This window comes from Microchirus variegatus (genome assembly GCF_963457635.1).
Source record: "Microchirus variegatus genome assembly, chromosome: 17".
Taxonomy (NCBI): domain Eukaryota; kingdom Metazoa; phylum Chordata; class Actinopteri; order Pleuronectiformes; family Soleidae; genus Microchirus; species Microchirus variegatus.
The window spans coordinates 18,305,931-18,332,279 of NC_139818.1; the positions used below are offsets into that span (position 1 = coordinate 18,305,931).

The following is a 26,349-nucleotide window of genomic DNA, read 5'->3' on the forward strand; positions in this document are numbered from 1 at the left end:
ACACTCCCAGGTGCATGATATAGTATGTTGGTGCAATGCTTTGTTTTTCGGAAGCAGAGCTGCTAAATTAAATGTCACCTCTAATCTCCCACATGCTCCTCACTGGCTGTGTTGTAATGGAACAATTTGCAATGGTTAATACATGACTGATTGTCTGCAGACACTGTAATATAATCACGAGAATCAGTTCATCAAGCTTCGGGGAATATAATAGCCGAGTCATTTTAAAACAAAAGGGCTCTTAATAGTCTGAAAGCGTCAGCAATTACTGAACTCAAATCTTTATCATCCTGACATACAGCTAAGTGAGTCATTGATATTGGAAACAATATTATATCACTGTCTATACTGTACATAGAGTCAGACAGCTGTCTAAGAGAAAAACATTGCCGATTATCACAAAGAAAACAAGATGCCATTAAACCAGGCCACCTGGACACTGTTTTCAAGTGGCTCACTAAAAAAAATAATATCAGATAATCAAAGAAAATATACACAACACAAACCTTAACTGAACAAATCTCTGAGACGGAGATATAGTGAAACATCTGAGAGCTCTGGTTACTCGAGGTGATGATGAATTCACCTCGTATTTATCCAGTACACATATTTTTAATGGATTTTCAAAATAAAAGCCTGCAATTATTATGAAGCACAGGCACACGTATGAACTTAAGATTCATTAGCTCACCACAGCAAACAGAAAACGGTATGAAATGTTTGTCATGGTAGCTGATGCTTTTTGCTATTAAAAGCGTCTGAGATGCAGATTCGTTGAACAGCCAAAAAGCAATGCTGCAATATTCCCCCTTTTCTAAGTAAGCTTCAGTCTTCTACCAATCAGAGAAGGCCATAATCATGGGACCCCCAAATGTGAGCTTAATTCCTTTCATACTGGTCTGACACAGTGGATTTGAGCTGCGCAATATGTCACTATGGTTAACTCAAGCTGCTAGCAAAGTTAAGGATAAGGATGTAGGAGGAGGTCTAGTGGTCTAATTGTAGTTTGAAAAATCAATATGACTTAAATGATTAGTTGGTTGTTAAGCAGGTAGTGTTTATGAAACACTATTTGCTGCAAGAACAACCATGTTTGTTTTTGGTTGGTTGGGTTTCTGATTCTTATTATTCATAATCACTTTCTGTTAACCGACGAATACGCAGATTAACTCTTTTTATCGTTATTTAGAGCTGCCATTGTTATCCACAATGCAGCGATGGCTACTGTTGCTCATATCTACCTCACTGTTGAGGACAGTAATGCAGCCAAAGAGCCTTATTGAGGAGATCACACACGCACGCATTCATGTGCACACACACACACACACACACACACACACGCATGTATACACAGCAGCTTGCTCGCTACCATCTGTTCAATGCAGACTTCCATATTAGAGTGGTTTAACCAGACATTAGCGTGCACACAGTCAGATCCACGGGGGACAGATTAAGGAGTTCTACAGTGTCTGTAGTCTGAAATCAGTGTTTTCCCTCCACTGTGGGTTTCATAGCAGTAAACACTGGGGATGTCAACACAATAATAAAAGTGTGTGTGTCACTGACAGACGTGCCGAAACAAAGCAAAGAACAAAGCAAACATGAGCTGAGTAAGCATAACCGATCTTATGAGCTTTAGACGGCGCTGCTGGAGACACTGTGGTCTCAGGTCTATCCATTGTTTTTCCAGTTCTTGCCTGAAAAAGCAATTTAATTCTGAAATGAACTTTTGAGTGTGTCTTGGAAACTTTTCAAGTCTGTCACCTTCCACGGGGGACAGCGAGACCACAAGAGACAGCAGAAGGTAAATGGTGTGGCAGCACTATTTATTCACGGATATATCAGGTTTCTGGTGCGAGTGCTTTTCAGGATGTGTCTCAGATTTGATCGTCACAGGCTGTCATTCAGTGTGAATAAGAAAAGGTTTAAAAAAAGAATTCACTTCACAATAGGCGTTCTTTTGATTTCCCACAGATGTGTGGAGCTTTACAGCTGTTGGTCTCAAAGTGAGAGACATACACATGGTGGCTGCTGCTTAACTCAAGCCACCACTCAGCCTTAAGGCAGATCGAGTGTTTTGGCATTTGAAATTTAAAGATGAAGATCCTGGACAAAAGCTAACCCATTTGTAAGACGTGCAACACGAGACTAGATCTGCCGAAACTGCATTAGGTTAGCTCAGGGGCTTACAAAATGACTTCTCTGTGAAGGTCAATCAGGCAAAAAGGGTATTTTATCTGGAACATCTCTCAGCGACTCAGTAATGTTTATTTGACAGCGGCGATATTGATCTTAAAGACAACTATGTACTCTACATGTGCTGAAGGAGTCTGTAAGATGCGAGTGAAATCCCTGGGAAAAACGTTCAATATCAATTAACACTAGCTGTAGTTCAGAATTGTTTGTTTTCTGCAGCTGATAAAAACCTGTGTGGTCTAAGATCATCAGCTGTGCGTTGTAAAAAAAAAAAGATGACAGGAGCTTGGCAAACGATGACAAAAGCTTTGGAACAATTTGGACACAGGGGCCTGGAGCCAATCTCGGCTGACATGTGGGTGAAAGGCGAGGTACACTCTGGACAGGCTTCCTGACTCACCTCTATCTTTAATTGCCTGACATGTGCTGTTCAGGTGGTAACTGCTCTCAACGCCAGAGTTTAATGGTTTCCCCTTTTCCATCCGGCGGACGTCGTGGATGAGCCTCGATTCGTACTAAAGCATACGTGGGCACATTCCACACCTGCACACTATGTCAGTGTGACAGGAAGAATAAAAAAAAGAATCCTTTCTTTGTTTCGTTTGGCTAAACAAATGGAAAAAGAAAAAGGAAATTTGTCCATGTGACTATTTGGTATGAATAACACCAAGTATGGATACATTTGGACATTTTTGCATGAAACAACTTGAGTCCACACAACACACACACAGGATGGACACAGCCCACACAAAGTCCACATGGACTCTTGTAGACATGCTGACACAGAAACAATAAACTGGCCTCAAGACTTGGACTTCTTCTCTTACTCCTCGGAGACATGTCTGTATTCCTTCACTCTCTCTCTCTCTCTCTCTCTTCCTCGTGGACATTTGCCTCAGACCTTTTTTTTTTTAATGAGAAGTTACCACAATCCGTGTTAGTGAATAGGCAGAGAAAGAGAGAGAGAGGAGGCAGCAGACAGAATGACTGACAGCTGTAGACCAAGCTGTCAGTCATTCAGTAGTTTTCTGTTTTCATACTAGTGGCCAATGACTGACATCACACAGATAGCCTTTCATAATTCTGCACCATTACGGCCACTTGTCAGGGTTGACTGACTGAGTGTGTGTGTGCTTGACACCTCTTTAGGGACCTTTTCTGACAAAAACACTGACTTTTCCTGACTCCTACTCCTCATAGACACCAAAACCTGGTCCTACTAAGGCAGAATCTGCTTAATGAGGAAGTGGTAAGGAATGAATGGAGTTAAATGTAGTGTCCTTAAAAGTATATACTGCATGAACGCGTGCAAGGTTTTTAACCTAACCAAAGCAGGATTTTGCTTCGACTTAGCACACAAATAAAGCCATTAAATGAAGAATAGCCCACATTCTGTTCTACTTTGCAATGCCATAATGGCTGAAGGATCTTTTGGAACCTAAATTAATGCAACCTGCAAATATTCCAACATTGTCTTTGTAGCGTTCGCGACAACAACGTCTAACACACATGCAACAGCGCATGTATGTGATGTGTGCGAGCTGCAGCGCTGTCTGTGTTTGTTAGCTTGTTAAATCTAATCACAGATTGGTTTAAATTTAGCCCCGGCTTAATTACACAGCACATGAGACTCAAACCTCACCGCACTATTCTGGAGTCCAAAAATATAAGAGCGATCTTGCCGTTACAAGGCCTGTTTACTGTCGGCTCTGTGAAGCCCAAAACCGCAGAGAGTAACATCCACATTACAACCAGATACAAAGCACTAAACCTTTCTGTCCAAAAAAACAAGAGGAAAAGGTATTTTTAATCTTTAAGATTCTTGAAAGTTGAAGTTTTCTTTTAATTACTAGGAACTGTGTCAAAATGGTTTTATGGTGCCTTTCTGTGTAAATTTAAAGTTTAAAGGAGCCACAGTATCTGAATTAATGTGGACTGACTCAAGCTTGAAGAAAAGAAAAAAGAAATAGAAACTCCAGTGAAAGCTGGAGATACACAGAGGAGCGATGACTCAACCCGGAGCTATTTAACGCAAACATCAACAAAGGCAGTGTGTGCATGTGCGTGAGTGTGTGTTTGAAATGGATCCAGCAGAGCAGCAGAACACACATTCTGCCATGTCAGGGAAAAAAAAAAATTCTTCTCTCTGTGTTTGCAGTGAACTATATAAACTTCTCAGTTGGAGCCAAACTTAACTAAATCCTGACGTCAAGATCACTCTCATGAACATATGTTATAGACCTGAATCAAAGAGAAAAAAAAACTGGGCGAGAGTCAGGATTTTATGAAAATTGGAACTATAAATGTAGCTTAAACTGTCTGTTTTGCATTAGAAACAAAAGAAAAGTTATGCAAACTTAAGAAATGCATCATATCTGCTACAGCTACGTGCTACAAAGTTTTCAAGCCCCCAAAACAGAGATGTTCACGAATGCTGCCAGCACCGCAGACAGGAACAGAGACACAGTTCCCCCACGTTTGCCCACTATTGCCCAATAGAGGTAACACTGAAACATAACCCATAAACATAAACAGGTGACCAATACAGGATTACTTTTGTGGTCAAAAAAGAAAGCATCTTAACAGGGGCTGTAAAAAAAAAAAAAGTCAATGGTTACATCTCTGTATGTGCAGTGTTTCGTCAGGATCTTTAGAATACAAATGTGTGCGTGCTCTGATTAGCAATTGCAAAGTAACAGAAAGAAGACCAAAATGATTAAAGTGCACACCGTGCAACAAATCAACTTTACTGCATTATATGAAAGGATGACATGGAGCCAGTGTTAAAGTGAGGCCTCTATGCCAAGATTTTATACAGCCAGTGGTACATTTGACTTTTTATCACGGTCAGCCAGGGCTAAGGACACAATTGTTGACTAGTTAACCAAAAAATAATAATATACATCTCTGGGCTTTGAACTGGATCACCTTTGAGTTCAAGGAACTAGTTAAAGGCCACCCATGTGCATGTGTGTGCCTCTGACATGGGATTATTCATGTGTGGTCTCCATTATAGTATGTAGTGTGTGGAGTATATTTGTGCACGATAGTGAGACTTGTACGTTATTGTGATAAACAGAACTGTCCTGAGCCACGACATGAAATAACCCTCAAACTGACTCCAGACAAAGTCTCTCTATCTCTCACTCACACACACACACACACACACACACCCTTACACGTTCATGTGTGAAAGCCAAGAGACAAACACAGCAGGATTGTCGAGCATGTTAATTGAAACCAGACACTGAGAACCCTCCATATTCCATCTCTCTTGGTCTGTTTTTTCCCCCTCCTTCAAGTGCCTGATCTCACTGTGAATACAGTCGGTTTCTGTATTCCCTGCGGGACGAGAGGTGGCACTGCCCCCGCCGCGCCTCGCTCTGTGCGAAACTGAACCCATGTCCCAGGTAACGTTAGAGGTAATTCAATTACAGGACGGTGTTATGTCACCAGCACAGTTTGTTCACAGCGTCCCCTTCTCCCCCAGCCTCTTCCCTCCTCCGTTTAACACACACACACATATTTCTCCGTGCCGTGTGTGTATATTTCACCACTGCGCCCCGTCCCCCTCCCCACCGTCTCTCTCTCAGAGATGGTTTGAGGTCAACTGGCTCACGTGTCTTCATCTCCTGCTACAGCATGTGGGTTAGAAATTCCACCATCCCACCGTTTCAAATTGCATGTTTCCTGGCTCGAAAAGAGCGCTCTCACACACACACACACACACACACACACAGCAGAAAATATATTATATAAGCAAAAAAAACCTGCTAGTCTAAAGACTAAAAAATATGCAGTCATGTTTAAAAAGTTAGACTGTGAGGCTTGTTATTACATTACTTACTTATTATTGATAGATGGAGTAAAATGTGTCAGTGTTGGAGCACACAGAAACTGTGTTTCCTGTGTTTCAGCAGTGAGCTGCCGTGTCATTCTTTTTCATTCACAAACTACTGTTCTTATCTTTAGCTATTACAGAGACACACAGGTCAAAGTCCAACCACCGGCCGGCAAACGGAAACAGAAGAGTCAGCCTAAAGCGTAGCTTTAGGCTGTTGCCATGGTGCTGGATACAAGATTATGGATTATATCCAGAAGAAAAACATAGATGGAAACATAATCCAACATTGTCATAGTTATTCTAGGACAAGAACATGTTTTTAAGCTTTACAGAAATCGTAAACTTAAAGGAAGTTGACACATGACTTAGGGACAAATATGCTAACATGATGTGGCCAAGAATCAACAATAGCTTCCAGATTTGTGAGCACTGGCCCCAAAGTGTCAAAGGTCAGACAGGCCAAAGGAAATTAGTTGAATAGAGCCAAGTGAAAAACAGTGATTCAACAGCTGAGCTGTTTAGTTGTGGAACATATCCAGGAGAATAAGCTCATCGCTACTTATAACGTTGGGAAATTATCTGAGGAAATGTGTGGTGTTATGTTTGTTTTGAAGCCGTTGTGGCACTGTAATTTCCAGATTTTTTTTTATTAATAGTTTCCTAGTTATTACAGTATCGATCTAATATAGCTAGCTTGCTAACTAGTATCTATCCATCTATTCTAGCTAGCGAAATAGTATCTCTCTACCTATGCTAGCTAGCTTACTAACTAGAATATGTCTATCTATGCTAGCTAGCTCACAAACTAGTATCTACCTATCTATTCTCGCTAGCTTACCTACCAACTAGTATATATCAATCTATACTAGCTAGCTTACTAATTAGTATCTATCTATCTATCTATCTATCTATCTATCTATCTATCTATCTATCTATCTATCTATCTATCTATCTATCTATCTATCTATCTATCTATCTATCTATCTATCTATCTATCTATCACATGACTGAAATGGACAGTGATGAACAAAGTGATGAAAGACAAAACTAGGTCAAAAACAAAATAAATGTCAAGTATCTGCCATATTTTCTATCAATTATTACATGATATAAATTTACTTTATGTACTCCGCGGTTGGCTCACGGTTCTGTTTTCTTTAAAAAAAAAAAAACACACTATAACTTTGTTTTCATTTTTACATAGACAAAGCTCCTGTCGGTGAAATCCGTTAGCAACGTGTTGTCATTTCAGTCTGTCGATGATCCGCCTCAGTCTGACAGCCATGAAAGACTTTCTCCATGAGGAACCTTCTAAGTAAACGCACACCCAAACAAACAGTATGGGGTTCTCCCCCTGCAGCAGCCAGGCACTTTACTGAGCTCAGAATCATGTGGTGATAACAGAATTGGCTCATTTGCTCTCATCACAAGTAAATCAGTCTGTCTCCTGTGTGTGTGTGTGTGTGTGTGTGTGTGTGTGTGTGTGTGTGTGTGTGTGTGTGTGTGTGTGTGTGTGTGTGTGTGTGTGTGTGTGTGTGTGTGTGTGTGTGTGTGTGTGTGTGTGTGTGCGTGCGTCACTCACAGAACAAAAGTCAGCACTGAATCATGCTGCTTTTCACTTCAATTGTATTTTCATCAAACGCCCAGATTGAGGAAACCGCAGTGGCACTGATATTCAAATGATATACAAAGAAGTGCCTTGTACTGTTTGACTTAGCATCATCAAAACAAAATGATTTAACAATACAATTGAACTCCAGGAGTAATAGCTGATTAAGTAAGGAAAGCCCTGTGTGCTGAACAGAGTTTTATCATATTTTATCATGACTGATATGAGTGCGCGTGTGTGTGTACACATAATTGTCGACAGTTAAAATTCACAAGCAGGTTGGCTGTCAATGGCCTTGCAAATCATCTGCACATAAACCGTGCCTCTTTGCAAATGACCATAACTATTGGCCACAACTATTTTAATCAGTTTGAAGCTTTTATCCATGATTAAAACAATATTTCTGATTGTTTCAGCTTCTTAAATGTGAACATTTTCTTTGTTTCTTTGCTCCGTATAACAAAGGAATCATTAAAACTGAATCATTTTGGTTTGTGGACAAAACAAGACATCGTCATTTCCAGGTTTGTCAAACACTGATCAACGTTTTTTAACATTTTATTGACCAAATGATTAATCGAGAAAATAATGGACAGATTAATCAATTATGAAAATAATCGTTGGTTGCAGCTCTAGAATAAATCAAAACATTATGTACGGCGGTCTGTGAAGCCTTGTATGGGAACAGGTTAAGTGTCATCTCTCAGTTGCTGGTACACAAATCATGGTGGTAGATATTAAACAAATGATGAGGTTGGTGTTTTTCTCCTGATTCCCATAGTATATTTTAGTCAAAAGAATATGTGCTACTTTAGTTTACGACATAAATAACGCAAGTTCTTTATTTATTTCCCGCCATTAATTACCTACACCGATATAACGTATAATGTAATGCAAGCCGGCACAACAGCTCGCTCTGCTGCAAATCTTATAATGACCCAATTCTGTTAAAAGGTTTTTGAGAAATGTTAATTCCACTGATGCGGTTTGCTTGTTAATGTGCTGGGCAAAACATAAGAAACACCTCTCAATAAAAACTGCAGCGCAGTTCAAACCCCACTGGGTTAACCGTGGCTGTTTGCGGTAGACTGTTAATGTAGTTACGGCGTCTTCAGGCACAGCGACTCCTTAACCTGCACCACCTGCTCCACCGTCTGCTTCTGAGCTATTAAAACACATTTGGTTCATTAAATAAATACCAGTTCAATACCAGTTATTAGTCAGACACTGGAGTTATACACTAAAAGTCACCTCAATTTAGAAACCGTCTGTCTGATCTACACACACAGCCTAATCGAATCTACAGTAAAAGCAAAAGCTCCAGTGACACTGGGCCAACATGTCTTTTTGTCTCGAGTGAAACAGGGAACGCCAGTGTCATGGTCATAAATGGAAGCATTCACAGCGACAGAGTCACTCCTATGGAGTATGAATTGCAATGCCAGCAGTAGCAGCAACAGCATTACCCTGTGGTAGTCGCAGAAGCGGTGCCAATAACATTAGCGCCAGCGTTAATAAAGATTATATGAATTTTTTTCCATTTGCCCGTGACGAGAGTGGCTGATTCGATTGTCTCCGGTCGTGAAAACAGCACTTCAAAAACATCTTCAGAAACTAGTTTAGTCTAATGACGTTTTCTGAAACGCACACGAGCAAGCAAGCAGACACGTTGGATATTGTCTCTCTCCATCATGCCAAAGCTGCCTTAGAGCTGTGAAATACTACAGAGAGGCGGCACACTGTGCTCCACGGGCCTTAATGCTGCTCTCTAACTGCACAGAAACAGTACAAAGTGTGTTTGTATTTAAGGATATACTCTAAGACCACACCAGTGCAGGTCAAAGTAAAATAATGTGCAAAGGAGTACTATATCATTTAAGATCAGAGTGCATAAACAGCTAAAGAAAAAACACCTGCAAAGCTGAAAGGTGAAAGCTTTACTGTGTCAGACTTAAGGGATTTCTAGAGGCAGAAATCTTCAGTGTCGACTCCAGTGTGAACTCCAACTCCACAAAAACACCAGTAAAAAGATCCAACACTACTTCGCCACAAGCCGCAAACTTGGATTCTGTGAAATATCCTCACGAACACTTCACATTTGTGCCTGCTGCAGTTCCTGAGGGCCCTCGGGCCCCTCTGGTTGTCAGCGCACTTTTCTCATCATGCCAGGCCTCTGAAATTTTTGTTTTCTGTCAGCCGTCTGCACTATGCTGAAGAGAGACAATCGAATTCAAAGATGGTGCAGACACAAGGAGACACCTTCAAAAAACGGAGATACAGTAAAATAGCAGCGGGGTTGTGTACTCTGTCTTGTGTTCGTCGGGAGTGTTTGTGCACGTGCTTGCGTGCTTGTCTTTGGCAGCCTTACAGACATCTGCTGCGAAGGTCAAGTTTCAGTCTGTATGGAACCAATCAGTGGAGCCAGCACTAGAACACCCCTCCCTGCCTTCATCTGCTGCACTGGGACACACTGGGACACACACACACACACTCACACACACACACACAAAAAAGGAAGCATTCACAAAGCCAAGTATGAATCTGCAAACACACAAAAGTTATCGCGTATGCACAAACCTGGTCATACTATACATTCAAACCTGTACACTTAGTGAATGATTCACAGACACACACACACACACACACACACACACACACACACACACACACACACACACACACGTTAATGCATAATATGTAGGCGGACTTGGAAGTTGCCAAGCAAGCACAACACACACTGACGGGCACATGTTGAGAGGGAACCTTGCCCTAGATTCTCGAGGAACAATCTCATGTTACATGTGGCCTAGTGGGTCTTTGTCAAGGCTGCACTTCAAGTCTCACAGGCTGGCAATGTGTAAGCCCTGCAGAGGCAACGCATCACTTTCAGCTGGACGGCACATATGTTTTTATTTAGTGGCCCTTTGTCCTGTGTGTGCTTCTGTGCTCCACACTTTAGTAAATACGTCTTTTTTTTACAAAGCCATATTTATAGTTTTCTCCATCAAATAGAGGTTTAAGGCCGAGACACAAACAACAAAACATGGCAAGAGCAGTCTACTTTCTGGGTGGACGGAAAAAAGACGACCACAACTTTAAAAGGGAAAACAAATTTTGTTCCCACCGCGTTTCATTTCAGACATCTAAAATGTATAAAAACCACTTAATGTTCCAATCCAGGAGCTTTTTACTTGTTTTCAGAGGTGAAGTGAAGAGGGTGGTACAAATAAAACACCTAAGTTGTGATGTCACTCGTACAAGTCGCCCATGTTGACAGAACCTCACAGACATTATCTGCAACCAGGTGCCTTTTGGATGATGCCTTACTTTATGTGCTTAAGAAGAAGACCTGAAACTAGCAATTGAGACCAATAACTCCACAGGAAAATATGTCCTGACGTTGTAAATCAAGTGAAAGCACATTTTTCCATCAACTTCCATTCAAACAACTGGAGGTATTTCTGCTATGAGCGAAGTTGCCCCCTTTGGCTGTTCGGCAAATTATTCCTGAACTATTCCTGATAGACTTCACAGAGTAAACTGGAGTCAATGTGATCAACTTATCCGTTTGATTAAAAATGAGAAGAGATGACGAGTGGCTAGTGCGGCCTCTTTTGCTGCAATGTCAACAGAAACTTTGGACTTCACACAACACGACACATCCCGCTATCTTTTTTTTTTTAAGTCCTTAGTTCAAACAACAGCATTTACACAGGTCACATACAGAACAGATGTTTAAGTCATCAACTCTGGGGTCTGACCAGCCCCGATAGTAACGGAGCAACAAATATGGCTCCATCGTCGGGCCACAGTGCCTGCAAATCATGACCCATTCCCAGTGGTCAAAACCCATTTAATCATGGCTTTAAACTGGTTTTTCCAACAGTTGGAATGTGTTTAACCCATTGACGCCAGGAAAGCATTGCCGCATTTCTACCATTGACGCCGGGAAAGCAGATACGTCAATTTTCGGGGGGGGGGGGGGGGTATAAGGGTTCCTCGTGACGTTGATTTGAAATTTCTTCGAGTAAACATGGAGGACTTTGACAGCGAAGAGATGCACTGAACCAATTGACCGGGATTTATGGTTAAGCGATAAAGACGATGAGTTTGAAGGTTTTGAAAGTGACGGAAGACCGAGAATTACCACCGTAATCGAATACTCATCAATATATTATATAGCCGGTCAGGGTTTGACCGGCATTTTTTTCTAGGCGTTTCAGGCCTTAACGGGTTAATTGGCATTCACTCCTGGTTCAAATGACTGATGATGGAAAGTGAACACCATATTTTTCTTCGTCTGCTCCATTTCTTGCCAGTGATCCTTCATTTAAAAATGCAAAACACTGGGTTACAGTGGTGAATAGGTTGGGACAGTTTATAGTCATGGAGAGTCCGAAAAGAACTGTAGTAATTGAAGCGTTGTTGCCCTCTTACCCTAGAATAATACAAATGATCACAATGAGTGCATGCCTTAAGTGCAATGGATTAAATGAAGTTCTCCCTGAAAGACATTTTCCCTGGCTCCGCTGTTTGCACTTGAGAGAATGGATCACTTTATCGTTGCAACATGCAGGCAGCACCATGCCTCCCTCTTCTCTCTCCATTCACCAGCCTCATTACACTGCACGACTCCACTACTACAGCCACTCCTCGCTTTTTAGACATGTGAGAGTAAAGTGACTGTTCAGAGCTCAGAGACACACCCGGGCACACTTAGCTTTCACAGCGTGTCACGTCGGACCTTAATTCCACCTCTCTGCAGCAGGAGAAGCAGCCTAGCCTGACTGGTTGGTCATGCGCGTGTGTGTGTGTGTGTGGCCGCTTGTTTGACGAGCTGTGCGGCTTTCGCGTCTGTCACCGTTGAGCGAGCCGCGTAACAATACCGACGAGGCTAATTGTGCGCCGCCGTGGAGAGAGCTATTAGAGCTGATAAATACTAACATAAACAACTGTTTGTGTCACTTAAACGGGTGACCTTTATGATAACAAAGTAATGAGTAAGAAGATATTGACGGATCAACTCAATTAAGTGTATTAGTTGTATTGATATTCGACTGTGTAAACAAGGAACTGCAGGAGTCAGGCCTAAAAAGTAGGTCAGATCATTTAGAATTTAACTTTAACAACAACATGATTCAATTGTTCTCAGTCAACAAAACCAATATGCACGAGTCTTTTCTTGCTCACCCTCTGTGAGTCTCTGTGGTAATGACACAGTCACTAATCGCTCACGGTATTATCAGTTCACCCAAGTATCATTCCTTTTTTATCATCACACTCTTATCACGTGACCCTACCAGTAGCGCATGGACCATGAATAATGTGCACTGCTGCTGGAGCTGTTGTCCTTGCAGTGCTGTGGCTGCACTTTAGAAAGCTACCACGGTTGACGAGAGGTGAACTAAATAAATACGCAGAGATTTTTCTGCAGAAGTTCTTGAGTCTCAGTGGCATAAGACGCCTTGGATGTAATGTTTTGTAATATTTTTTTTCCAATATATGATTACAGGTTCAGCACTTGGGTGGGGAATAATCATTAAAACACCGACTGAAAGACACCGACTGGTTCTACAGAGAAAAGACAACGCAGAGTGACAGAGGGGAAAGAGAGAGTGTTGACAAAGTTCTTTCCTCTCTCAGGTAACAAGAGTTAACTTGTTTTAATTGCGGTTCGCATTCCAGCTCAGACACGTCAAATACCGGGTCTGCTCACACCGGCGCTGAAGCAATATAAGACTTCTCAAAGCAAATATACACAGTGTGATTCAGCAGCTCGGGCACTGTGGGCGTGCTGCAGCTTGATATCTATTATGAATATTACACTTTTTTTAATGACAAGACACTCAGGTTGATGAATCACATAAGTATGTTAGTGGTATCACCTATCACGGCAAAGTAAAAAAAAAAATTGGCAGAAGTAAATGTGAACGTCCAAATATATGTATTCTTTCAAGAAACTATTATTAACAATCGAATGATGTCTAAAACAGAAACAGTATGACAATAGCCAATCCATTTGTCAGAGAAAGAGAGGAGAGTTAACTCGCAGGCATCTGGAAAGAGTTAGCGCAGCAAGCTCTTGAACAAAAGGAAGAAGTGGAGAAGACGGAGAGGAAAGCCAGAATGAAGTTCACATGGAGACCAGCGATCCAGTCCATGTACAAGACTATTACACAGTGCAGCTGCTTGGACCATTTACACACGAGCACAAACTAATGATCAGTCCATGATCAAAAAGATCACTTCACAAAAACACTCAGAAATCAAGCAGGGTTTTTTTACATTTTCATTTCCTCCCCGAAACACTCACGCTGGTAGTATTACTCAAGATGTGTACCAAGGCTTTGTAATTCAATACACTGGTGGAGGTCACATTTAAAACCGAGTTGCAGAACTAAACTGTACTTACATACCCCCGCACAACTGTTTTGTGTTATTGTAACTGGTAATTATTATGTATGGACTGTTTTCCAATCTGCGTTAGGTACATAGATTTAATAAAATTAAAAAAAACATGCCTCTGGTGTGCAGTGATAACTGAGAGTGGTTTGTGTTTCATTTACAGGGTGGAGCTGTGCACAGAAACCATTTTTATCCCTGCACTGGCTCCAGTCAACAATCATTCTTCAGCAAACAGTGGGACTGGTTCGCCCTTCTCTTTCATTTCCACTTGATTTAACTCCACACTCTCCAACTCTATGTGGTGATGTGCTGCTCTCATGGCAAACCTACTCTCCGACTGCAGTGTTTCTCCCAACATTATGAAGGTGTTGCGTCATTACTGCAGTTTCTTGCTGCTTAGACTTTTACAATGTCACTTGGAATAAGCGTCTTTCTCCCTAATTTAATTCATACGGTTGGTGACTCGACCCTCTTTCCAGACACCACAGTATTTGCCTACGGTGTAGGTTCACGCCAGAGTTTCGTGCGAAGATCTGTTGCTGCTTGTCCTGATGCCGGTGTTGGCGGAGGAGGAGATGGGTGGAGGCCAGGGCAGAACAGAACTGGGAAATACCTGAAGTCTGTTGGCAGGATGACTTGGCAGTTTTATGTTTCTCCCTCCCTGCATGTGGGATTCCACAGATCTCCCCGGGACCCCAAGTAAAAACCTGCTGGAGGGCCCATCTTACCTGACCCGCGAGACATTTAAACCATTTACCACACCTGATACCAGGGCTCCCAGTACAATCCCCCCTCCTTTAAAACAATACATCTACAGTATGAACAGAACAGTATGTAAATAATAGTTTCTATAATATTTTGAGCTAAAGCTGCAATACATAACTGTTGGTTACTTGGTTAACAATTAACATTTTGGTTATTATACTGCCTTTCTTTGGTGTTTGTGAACAAAAAGCAATTATGAGTATATGAGTATGAGTAAGTATTTGTATGCTGCGTCCTTCATATGAGAATGAGCTCCAGCTAGCAAAACTATCAGACCTGACTGAGGGAGCATTTGTGTGTATACACCGGTAGCACAGGGTTGGGGAATTATACAATCCAAGTCATTTTTGTGGCCGTTTATTTGTGTTTTCAGTTATACTCCAACCTGGTTGCAGCTGTCTCGCTTTACTAGCGCACTAGTGCTGTTGCCTCCATTAACTAGGTGCTTAGTTACATATACAAGTAGCATACTAGCCCTTTAATCGTAATCATTAAGCATGTATTAACACCTTATACTACATAACCTTATTCTACCTCAATTATGGCATGAATACATGCTTAATATTTACTGATAAAGGGCTAATATGCTACTTGTATGCATGTTAGTAAGCACCTAGTTAATGGTGAATATGCGTTCCCTAATCCAAAGTGTTACCAAACAAATCAGTGAGTAGTACAGAGAGAGTCATGTGCAGCTGATAGGCTTAAACGTTGCGTGAACTAATTTGACAAAGGTTAAAATGTAACACTGAGATTTGGCTCTGCTGTCTCACTATTAATCCAGTCCTCATATGTGGGGATGAATAAATCTAAATTCAAGCTCAATATTTAATCAGTAGCCAGTGTTAGAGGGTATATTTCTATTTTTCATTAGTCCACAAGTCGAATGCAAGGTGAGATCGTCACCCTCTTTTTTATATGTTGCTGTGAGGAGGAGTCCTCACATCCAGATATTGTCTGGACTGGTCCTCATATCGTTTTGCGCACACACAACACAACACAACGCGGTTACCTTTGTCTGTTCTGTGTATCAAACATCACCAACAGTTGTGCTGTCAGGCACTATGTCTGGACATGTCTAGCGCTGGACTTGTGGAGAGCAATTGGGTCACAAATGAGTCTCACGTGAACCCGGAAAATTAAGTGTAGTAACAGTTATGAATGCGATTTGCGACAATTCAATTTCAGACAGTGATTTGTGTGTAATCTTGCGTAATCACAACTGCGCATTCCGATAAGCAAAAATGCGTAAAATACATTCCTGTGTAATTGTTTACACATCATAGATCACCTGATACACAGGACATTTAGACGTCTGGGGGTGTAGAAAAGCACCAAACCTGGTCTGATTTCAAGTATATCATGCGTTAAAGACAATGTCAATAAAGGCCTTGCTTTTGAATGAATGAATTAAAAGGCTTTCTGAGACTCTCCTCCAGTCAATATGATGCTTTTCTCTCTTCCCTTCATGCTCGACTGTGTTCTTTGAAATCAGACTAAAACAGTACTCCACTTGTTTGTTTTAGTGTGTGTGCACACAGGCTCTGTGCCGCTGTACTGTGCCATAATCCAGTGCTGAAGGAGTTAAATTCTGTGCAGTGGGTGAACTCAAAGGAACTGGCGTTCACGTGGCTAAGCCGCTGTTGCTATGGGAGAGAGGCCAGACAGAGGAGAAAGAGACCCCTCTCTCTCTCGCTCTCCGTCTCTCTCACATTCCCATTTTCTCTCCCTTGTTCTCTCCTTCATCCTCTGCTCTCTTGTTCTCTCTCTACCACAGAGAGCCTGGTTGGCTGGAAAACCAAACGACTAATTAGAGTACACAGCGTGCTCTCTCCCTCTCTCTCGCTCTACCTCTCTCTCATTTTTCAAATAGCTTTCACTCCCGTCTTTCGCTTCAGCTCTCTGGAACATCACTCTCTCCGTCTCTCTTTCTTCCCTTCATCTGCACACCTCGCGGTCGATCTGTCCCTCTCCGTTTTTCACCTCCCCTCATCAGAAAGCCGGCCAGTTCATCATGCACCAACTCACAAGGCCAGGCTGAACAAGCCAGTGTGATGTTAAAAAAGAAAAAACACATTACAGCAGACGCACAATCTCTGCAAGCTTCTTTTCCATTGAAAGTATATTAGAAACTTTTGTTATTATTGCATACTGCAATAGTATGGAACAATAACATGTATTAAATGATTTTAGTTGCAGTCGTCACACATGAATGACAAGCAGTAAACCCATATATCTGATGGGCAGGAAGCTGCAGATGTTCGGCTCAGTTATTATCCATTTGGTTTTGGTGGTTAAAACCAGTGGACGTACTTTGTGACTGTGAAACCGCACAGTAGGACAGGACAAGAGGCGATCAGACAGTTAATGAGACAACAGGTCGGGGAGAACAGGACGACATAGAACAGCTCAGGGTGACAGTAAACGGCGGGGACAAAACGGTCAAGACAAGCAAGAGGAAAGCAACAGAAAAGGACACAGACTGTACAAACACAAACACGCGTTCAGTGCCTGGTCTAATACTCTGAATGTGTGCCTGAAACAGTAACACAAAGCACTGCCCTGAGGACACTGGAACAATCTATGTTATTAAATATGAGCTTCACTATCAATTTTCAGCTTGGAATACGTTCAACTCGAGGAGCACCACCGAAATGACAAGGGCAAAAGGCGGCAGCGAAGTGCAGAGTCGTGCATATGCCAGAAGATATAAGAGAAAACATTTCTCTACATCATGTGCGGCCACTACAGTAGATGTGTTGGTGATTAACTGCAAGTACAAATATGTAGTGTGGGTGTACGAGCAAGTATTGCTAGTAGATATTATAAACCACTGGATAGATAGACTGTGTATATAAAGGTCACATATGTAGTGTAGAGATGGCAGTAGAGATATGACATTGCTACTGGACAGTGGCATTTATTGTCTGGGGGATAATCCTTAACAAATCCTTGACAAACAAAGGTAAACCCACTTTAAAAAAAAGGCAACTGACGCCTTTCCAACTGCAAACACTGCATTTAGTCGGATGTTTTTTGTGTCACGTCACCAACGCGTCCTCAACAACAAACAACACACCAGAGGAAAGCACCATGGACGTCACGGCAGTTGAGCGTCTCGTCTTCCACGTCGGTCTCCCTTTCAAAATTCATCATCAAAATTAACAGTTCTAGCAGCACTACCTGAACGGTGTGCATGATAATTTCACACTGGGAAAAAAGGTAAAGATTCTGAAAATAGACATGGAAAACTAAAAGTAGGAGATGGCTGAATTTCCATATTCTCCCAGGCATGTTTACATTACTACCAATAGGAGCAGAGTCATTGGACACAGGAGAGAATGCTGATCTGTATCTATTCCCATTGCAGACAAAAGCCAGATGTTAGTCAGGGTTTTGGTTTTTTTTGACCAGTGGAAAGGAGGTTTAAGCCAGACAGTGTCAGTGAGGGGAATAGTGAGAGATTGGGCAATTTTCTCTGACTTTTGCAGCACTTGAATCTTGGGAGACAGACATACCTTGTTTGGTAAGCCTTCTAGATCTGGTTTAATGTTTCACAGAGGTCCTCAGAGATGTGTGTACACCCAAAAACATCAGCTCAAAACACAAGGAACCTACTTCCTTTTGATATGGACGGTGTTGTCTGGTGTGTGAGGCCCCCAGTAATCAAACAGTTGAAGGAGTTGACTCTGGTAGAACAAAAATATTCTCCAGTTGCTCGTAAGAGCTTAAGACACCGAAAAAACTGTCTATGATTCACTCTATAGTAAGATACCGTGATAATGTAATGAGTTAACTTGGTGATAAGATTAAGTGAAACACATCACGGGGTCAACTGGTGTCACTGAGGATGACAGCGAGAGAGAGACATCACACAGGCAGGTAAGACAACATTCCATCAAGCCCCGGCTTTCTACAGCCAGCGAGGAACAAGCGACAGTTACAGATTAACCTCAGGGGGTGGACATGGAGACACTTTACTCAGCCTGTGTGTGTGTGTGTGTGTGTCACAACCCCCATAAATAACCAGAATACAAACAGCAGCAGGTGACAGCTTGTCTTCGACTCGAAAAAAGAAAAGACAGCCAAACTCGATGGACAAGCGCGAGCCACAGTTGCTCGATTCATTTGGGAGATGTTCCAAACTGAGCAAGCACCTCCTCATTACTGGCTAAACCGAAATAGCTTCCCTCGCATTCTTTGGTGAAACAGTCCAAGTTAGAGGGCCGGCCCAGTATTCCCTGACAGCAGGGTTTGAAAATACACAGGATAGCTCTCGGTCCCAAGGAATAATATGCAGTGGGAGCACAGGACAAGGCATGTATTGAAACACACCGTGTTAAACTCTCTGTGGGACGTTCCCACCACAACAGGCGAGGGAGAAATACCAAACATGTGTACATTTTATTCCGAGAGCTTGAATGAAAACCATACCGTCATTTATCAGCTCCCTCCTCAGAGAGCGGTCTCACGGTGTGATGGATTTAACAGCAGTCAGACAGGCTGAGGTTTGACTTATTGCATATTCAGGACACAGTCACAGTCTGTCTGCGCTGTCTTCTGACTGAAGGTGTTATTTAAAAAGAATGGAGCTGCTGATGTGAGGGGTACGGGCAAATACGGCCATTGCAATGTCATGGAGTAAAGTTGTACTTAACTACAAGCATACGACATAATTGCAGTAATGCATGGTATGGTAAATATTATTCCTTAGCTTTTACAATTAGCCACAGCTCTCCAGTCAGACTGTAAATTTCCTTCACTCATCATCAACACAACCATGACCGAACGGTTTGCAGCAAAGATACTGGTGTGATAAATTTGAATTATCGACTGAAATCACTGTGACATCAACTGCCTGGTCAGTCTACTACAGTATGTTTGTCATTGGATTGTAGTGGCGGATGATTTTACTTGGAATATACCCTACCATTCACTTAGAATTGTCCTTATTTTTTAAGGAAAATCTCTTTTTTTTCCAATAAATATAACATTAACTTAATCAGAAATACACTCTATACATTGTTAATAAGATAAACGACAATTCTAGCTAAAAATGTCTGGTTTTTAATGGAATATGTACATAGGTGTATCAAGGCCCATTTCCAGCAAACATCTCTCCAGTGTTCTAATGGTACATTGTGTTTGCTAATCACGTTAGAAGGCTATTGGATGATTAGAAAACCCTTGAAAACCCTTGTGCAATGATGTTATCACAGCTGAAAACAGTTTTGTTCAATGTCTTGACTTTATTTTCTATTCAGTTTGCAAATCAAAAGTGTGAGTTTTAATGAAAAACCTTGAAAAATTGTATAGATGACCCCAAACTTTTGAAAGGTAGCGTAGTAAATCCCAAGTTACAAATATTAACGGTATTTTTTAGCAGCATTTTGCTTCTCTTACAGGTCAGAGAGAGAGCGACAGAGGTGACTCGATTTAATGTGTTGAGTTTGACAAGGTTAGAAAATGGAGTCCGATCAAATGATTCAGAAAAGAAAGGTTGCCTGTGTGTGATGTTGCGTATCGTATAACAAGAGAGGTATTTTAAAAATTGGAGTAAAAGTTAAATAAATACTCAGCAAAACCACTAATTGCCTCCAAAGTCCAGAGCTGCCTGTCACCCAAGCAGGACGATTCTAGCTCTCCACACATACGTCAGCATATAATTGAAGCGGCGTCAACATGAAACGAGGTAAAAGTAGCAATGCAACCGTTGTCGTCACATGTCAAATCCTCCATAAAGATACTTTGCGATAACCTAACCGGTTGCCTTTATTTTACACTATTTTGACGTGACCCGTCGTTGCAAAGGTCACGTAAACAAGGGTGCACTTTGAGTGATGATGTTTTGAAAAAGGTCTTCTTCAGGTTTTCTTGTTTGAATGTACTTTTTGTTGCTTTGAGTCCGTCTGTTAAGGCTCATTGTTTAGTTTGAGCTCGACAGAACAGACTCCAGTATGCAGGGCTTCATCATGTGGGTTGTCATTCATTAAACAGCTGTTGAAATCCTACAAGTGTGTGCGTGCGAGAGAGAGATCGTGTAATCGCCTAGTTTGAACTTAGTTGTGATTATGTGCTCAAATAGAAACCATTATTGAATCTAAAACAGTGGAGATACAAGAGTGAGTGGTATCGAGTATATATTGGATATATTGGCGCACTCTAAATATTATGTGATATTTTTATAGGCCATATCTCTTGTTTTAATGTCAAAACTGAGGTCATAACATGAAATAAGATTGTGTAGAGTCAGTTTGAGCTGATGACATACATGAATTGAAATTCACCATAACACAATTAGTCACATATATCTACACCAGACAATGGTAATGTGGATGACACATGTTCTTTTCAGTCCGTTTCATCGTATTTATTGCAAACAAAATTCCATCACAGCCCTAGCGTTGACAACAGCGATAGTGGACTACAGTATGCAGTATACCAGGAAACCACAGCAGCTGTTCCGAAGTGGAGCCTAATGTATTCCCAGGGTTATCTGGGAAGCCTGCAAGCCTATAGGAAGCTTTATGGCTGCCATATGTAGCACTGTGATGTAGTGGAGCTTTAGTGCAGGGTGTGTGTGCGAGTGTGTGGGGAGATGTGGGGGAAGGGTACATACAGCCAGAAATCCAGCCAGCCCATCCTGGCTTCAGATTACATTTTGTTTCCTTAGGCACCAGAAAACAAACCGCTAACACTTAACGTATCCAGTTGCCAAAACACCACATAAGGCCAGTCTTTCCTCACCAAAGCCCCCCCACAACCCAGGAAACCAAAGTAAAATGTTTATTAGGAAAGGTATTTTTTTGTTATTCATGTTGTTTTTTTAACCTAGTTTATAGCATTTCATTCTCTCAAACATTCCGCTGTAATTTGCGTTCATATTGCGTCCTCACCCCACCCCACGCCGAGTACAGCAGGGCAGAGGACAGACAGGTTGACAACTCGTTATGTTAAGTGCAATAAAAGCTCTGCGACAAGTGTTAGATAGATGACACCCCCCACACACACCCCACAATGCCTGAAAGCCAGGCCAAAATATCAGTAGTCAGAGGACGGTGGCACTGATGCCAGAGCTCTAGCATCGCCATCCCTGACAAGCACAGGAGACAACTGAGGACAGCTCATGGCAGCTAAGGACAAGCCTTAGTTAAGTAGAATATTCTCCTGGCTCAACAAGATTAGGGTATGAGCAAATGAAATGAAATAAAACAAACGTGTCATGCGGACCAAAGCAGTCAACGTGCGGGAAACCACAATACATGAATGTAATCTAATGATAGCCGTAATCTTCCTACAGACCAGACACACTTGAAAACACTCGGTAACCTTGTAGCATTACGTTTACAAACAACCCACACAATTGATTTTTACATCGGACTGAAAACACATGCCAAATAAAGCCAAATTCATGCCATAGTATATGCGAGATATACTGTAAATGTGCTGGCACTGCTGCAGCGTCGATGCACGAGGGATTAGGCTTTTCCCCGGGTCATGTTTATTCCCTGTCTCTTTAGTTTATGTTTGCGATGTTGTTTGCAACAATGCCGCTATTCACGGCCCCCCCGTCAGACGCCATCGCACGCAGTTTAGAAACGTTTCTAAAGAGGCTGAATTGCAGCACTGCAAACGCTCATGCAGAGACTCTATATGTGGAAGGTTCTTCCCAGGTCACAGCCTGTCATTTTCTGCTGATTAGCCACATGGAGAGGAACTTCAGGCCACAGCCCTAAAAACAAACTCACAGCAACTGCTACTGTAAACGCTCACACACACACACACACACACACAGAGGACTGTAATGGAAAACAAAGACCACTATAGGCAGTGACCTAGTTGCCCCCCAGGTTTTCCACCCATTGTGATTCCAGATGACTGTGGAGGTTTGATGGCCTACAAATGATTACAGTGTTGTTTAGCTGTTCTGCATTTCACTGATTCTTACATTCGCCAATTTTCTGTTTTCTGTTTCACTTTCTATCCCTGCAACGCCTTAACTAGGTAAAGTAATTTGCGACGTCATTTGTGGAGTAGAATATCTTAATACTTGTTTGGAGTTGTTGTTTAGCTTTTTAATTTCAAGACCAAAAGGAGGAAATGTACCTCAGGCAACCTTATATCAACCTCAGATATATGGTGAATAAAACTGGACTGACTCTCTCCTGCGAACATACATTTGGTGCTCATACACACATTAAAAAATACGGTGACATATGAGGTTGAAAGCCAAGACTGTGCCTCATAGTTTCATCATATCAGCCACATTATCACATTTGATTATTGAATACATGACTATAGACAGCACAAAGTAATATAGTAATTCTCTAAGTGCATGCACAATACTTGGCCAGCACAAATAAAGACTATTCAAGACTTGAATCATAATAATAATCCCAATAATAATAATTATAATCAGCGCTAGTAAGTAACCACACCTACACGCAACAGCCATTTACCTCACGGAATGCCTGCCAGGCACAGGTATCCTAGTTTCACCTCAAAAAGCTGGGAAGAAATGTCGTATATAGATATATTCCAACATTATGCCACAGGAGTTACTGTGAATGATTATCCATGTGGAAGTAAAAACGCACTTTAGTTAGGTTAACATATCACTGCACATAACCCTGAACTATAACACACACACACACATACTAAGAATGCTAACCTTGGATTGGGGCACTAAGGATACTAAGATCTCATCACGTGAAGTGATTATCTTAAGTGTATATAATCAGGTCCTGTGTGATTTTTTGTTTTTTTCCCCTTGTTAAGCGCATAATCACATATACTCAAAAGTAAGATGTTTCATACTTTAATGTGGCTATTAAATGTATATAAGACTTAGGCTACACATATGAATAATCTCCAACTACTGGATTTATTGACTGATGATGTCTTCAAATTAATTGTGTTGTCCAACTATAGCCCAAATATATTAAAATCACTATAAATGAATATGAAGATAAGCAGTAAATCACTACATTAGTGTTGCCAGAGCTGCTACTTCTACTAACTAACTGTTGGGGAACAGTGTTTTGAGCCACATTGTATAAAAAGTAATGTAATCGACGTTCTAAAAAGCAACCAAACAAAGTCATGGTTAAACATTGCCATTTGGGGCTTGATGATTTATGATTAATCTCTAATAATCAATGTATACTTGTGCCTAACGTGTTAACAGCTTTTTTTCCCCCCTACTTGGATAAAAAGCAACAAACCGATAAGCACCGAACCTCGATGAGACGTGGAAAACTGGCCTGACTGACCACACACTTGACATAGACCTGACAGCTTGGCTTGACACACTTCTTTTAATCTAATCTCAAGTCCTTCTTGTCTGTATTCACTCAGCTAGTTAAGACCCTGGCTAATGAGACTGTGCCCCACTGTATGGAATTAAACCCGAAGACTACTCACTCACTGACTGAATTAAATCAGCTCAACGACTGAAATGAAACACGTGCAGATGAGAAAACATACAAATTACATGTAATATGACGTTAAAAAAAGGATAGCTGCTTGGTTGCGATACTGCAAATGACGCCGTAAATGACTGATTGAACACGGACAACTTGATGTAAATGCAGAATTTAAGCAGAATAACAGAAAGATACAACCGTGTGACACTATCTAATCCCACAGAAAAGCAGCACAATGTGAGGAGGACCTGTGACATGAACACTGGTCCGATTTTATGCCGTGAAAATACAGCAGACGTGAACACACGACGACTCGAGCTCAACAAAACACAAAGAATACACCTAACAGACGACCACTGCAATTACGGGATAATATGGTGCTGCAGGGTGTTTTATCAGGTGAGGCGTTGCTGTGCTCAAAGGATGGAATATGTACAAAAACAACACACACACACGGCTCAATAATCGAATCAGAACTGCTGCTTGGGTTTGGCCAGTTATCTGCATAGCCTGATAGAAGGATTCAGTGAACAAAAGAAAAACCGGGAACAGGCACAGTGTACATTGAGACAGTACAGTGTACCAGACAGCCAAGGGCTTGTCAGGGCAAATATGCCATTGTTTGCTGGTTTTTGCACGTTAGCCCATTAGTAAAATACCTGTTTTTAAAGGGGGAGGGGGGTCCAGACCAATTTAGTACTAAAACGTGCATCTATCACTGCCTGTCGACATCATTTAGGACCAAAAAAAAAATACATATACGTGCTCCTGAAAAGCCTTGCAAAAGTGACAACACCTGATCGTCGTGGAAATGGACACGACATTTGACATGGATGATGAACTGGCCATTGTTCAGCCCCGCAGCAAAGGCAGTTTTTATGTTTTTACAAGTCCCAGCATTCCTGCGTCCTTCTCGGGGAGGGAGGGAGGGAGGGAGGGGGGGGGAGATGTTTGGCTGACAGTCCGCCTGGAAAACACAGGCAGGGCAGACGACGCTTTTGTGGTCGTCGACCACCAGACTAAGACTGTGACCAAGGAGCCACGAGGTAACAAGAGATTAGCAATAACGTGTAAAAGGGGTCTGTAATGAGGAGATGTGGGGGGGGGGGTAAATCTAAGGAGCCAACCTGACCTCCGTCAGCTGATTTGCAGTGTACAGCAGATTAAAGCATCGACTCAAATTCCTACACATGCTCTCTCACAAACAAACAGACCTTCTCTCTCAGACGGTGTCACTGCGAACCCCCCACTGTCATCTGCCACTTGATTATTATTGTGAAATTAAAGGTTTGCGTGATGCCTCGCGGGCAATGATCTGCACAGCTGTTCTGTACAGCAACTCCTAAACACACACACACACACACTGCACATATATGTGCACATTACTATGGTGTTTTTTTTTAATATTAAGAGGGCAAATTAGCGTTAATCTCAACTGACTCTGCACCGAAGGAAATTCCTTATACTTGGCAATAGAAGCGGATTCTGCTTGCGAGACACAGTGTTCCTGTATGTGCTCCACCGTCCTTACCTACACACATATACGTGAAAACATGGAGGTCTGTCGCTGCACTGAATGACTCGTGAATGAAATGGGTATTTGAGTGAAAATGAAGTAGTGTAATGTCCTGTGCTGGCTGTTTTTTGCTGTCCTTAACCCCCCTGCTAGCAAGTCTGCTTCCCATTAACTTGGTTAAGTGGTCAAATAGCTGCTCGAACTTGTACACAAATGAACACGTAGACTTTTGAGTGAAAACGTGGTCAAAAAAAAAATACAAGAGGTGTACTCGGCTGCTCTAATAACTTAGACAAAGCCACAGGATAATTTCCGTCTGGTAAGCCTACAAACATTGGCTCGCTGGCTAGCCACCAACCACAGAGATTTTCCCCCCCGTTTGCTTTGCATGTAACAGAGTCACAGAGATGCACGAAGTCGGCGTTTTCCTTACCGTCAGGTCGGGATTGTCGTTGTCACGGTGGTTGACAGCTCGTATGACACCGGACCTCCACGGCCAGCGAGCGAGGTCGCCGATTTCAGGCGGCTTGTCCCCGCTGACACAGAGGAACCGCTTCCCGACCAGCTCCGGCCGAGCCTCGACTGCCAT

The 26,349-nt window shown here is 41.9% G+C and overlaps 1 protein-coding gene across 1 annotated transcript in view; it reads right to left on the reverse strand.

Annotated features, from left to right (window-relative positions):
* Nucleotides 1-26,349, reverse strand: part of LOC310939052 (putative JmjC domain-containing histone demethylation protein 2C) — a gene marked incomplete at both ends in the record, with an annotated part of 75,040 nt that extends 48,691 nt beyond the window's left edge. The window contains one exon of the mRNA XM_083903719.1: nt 26,194-26,349. Within this exon, the coding sequence (XP_083759845.1) occupies nt 26,194-26,349 (156 nt within the window). The remainder of the gene's footprint in view (nt 1-26,193) is intronic.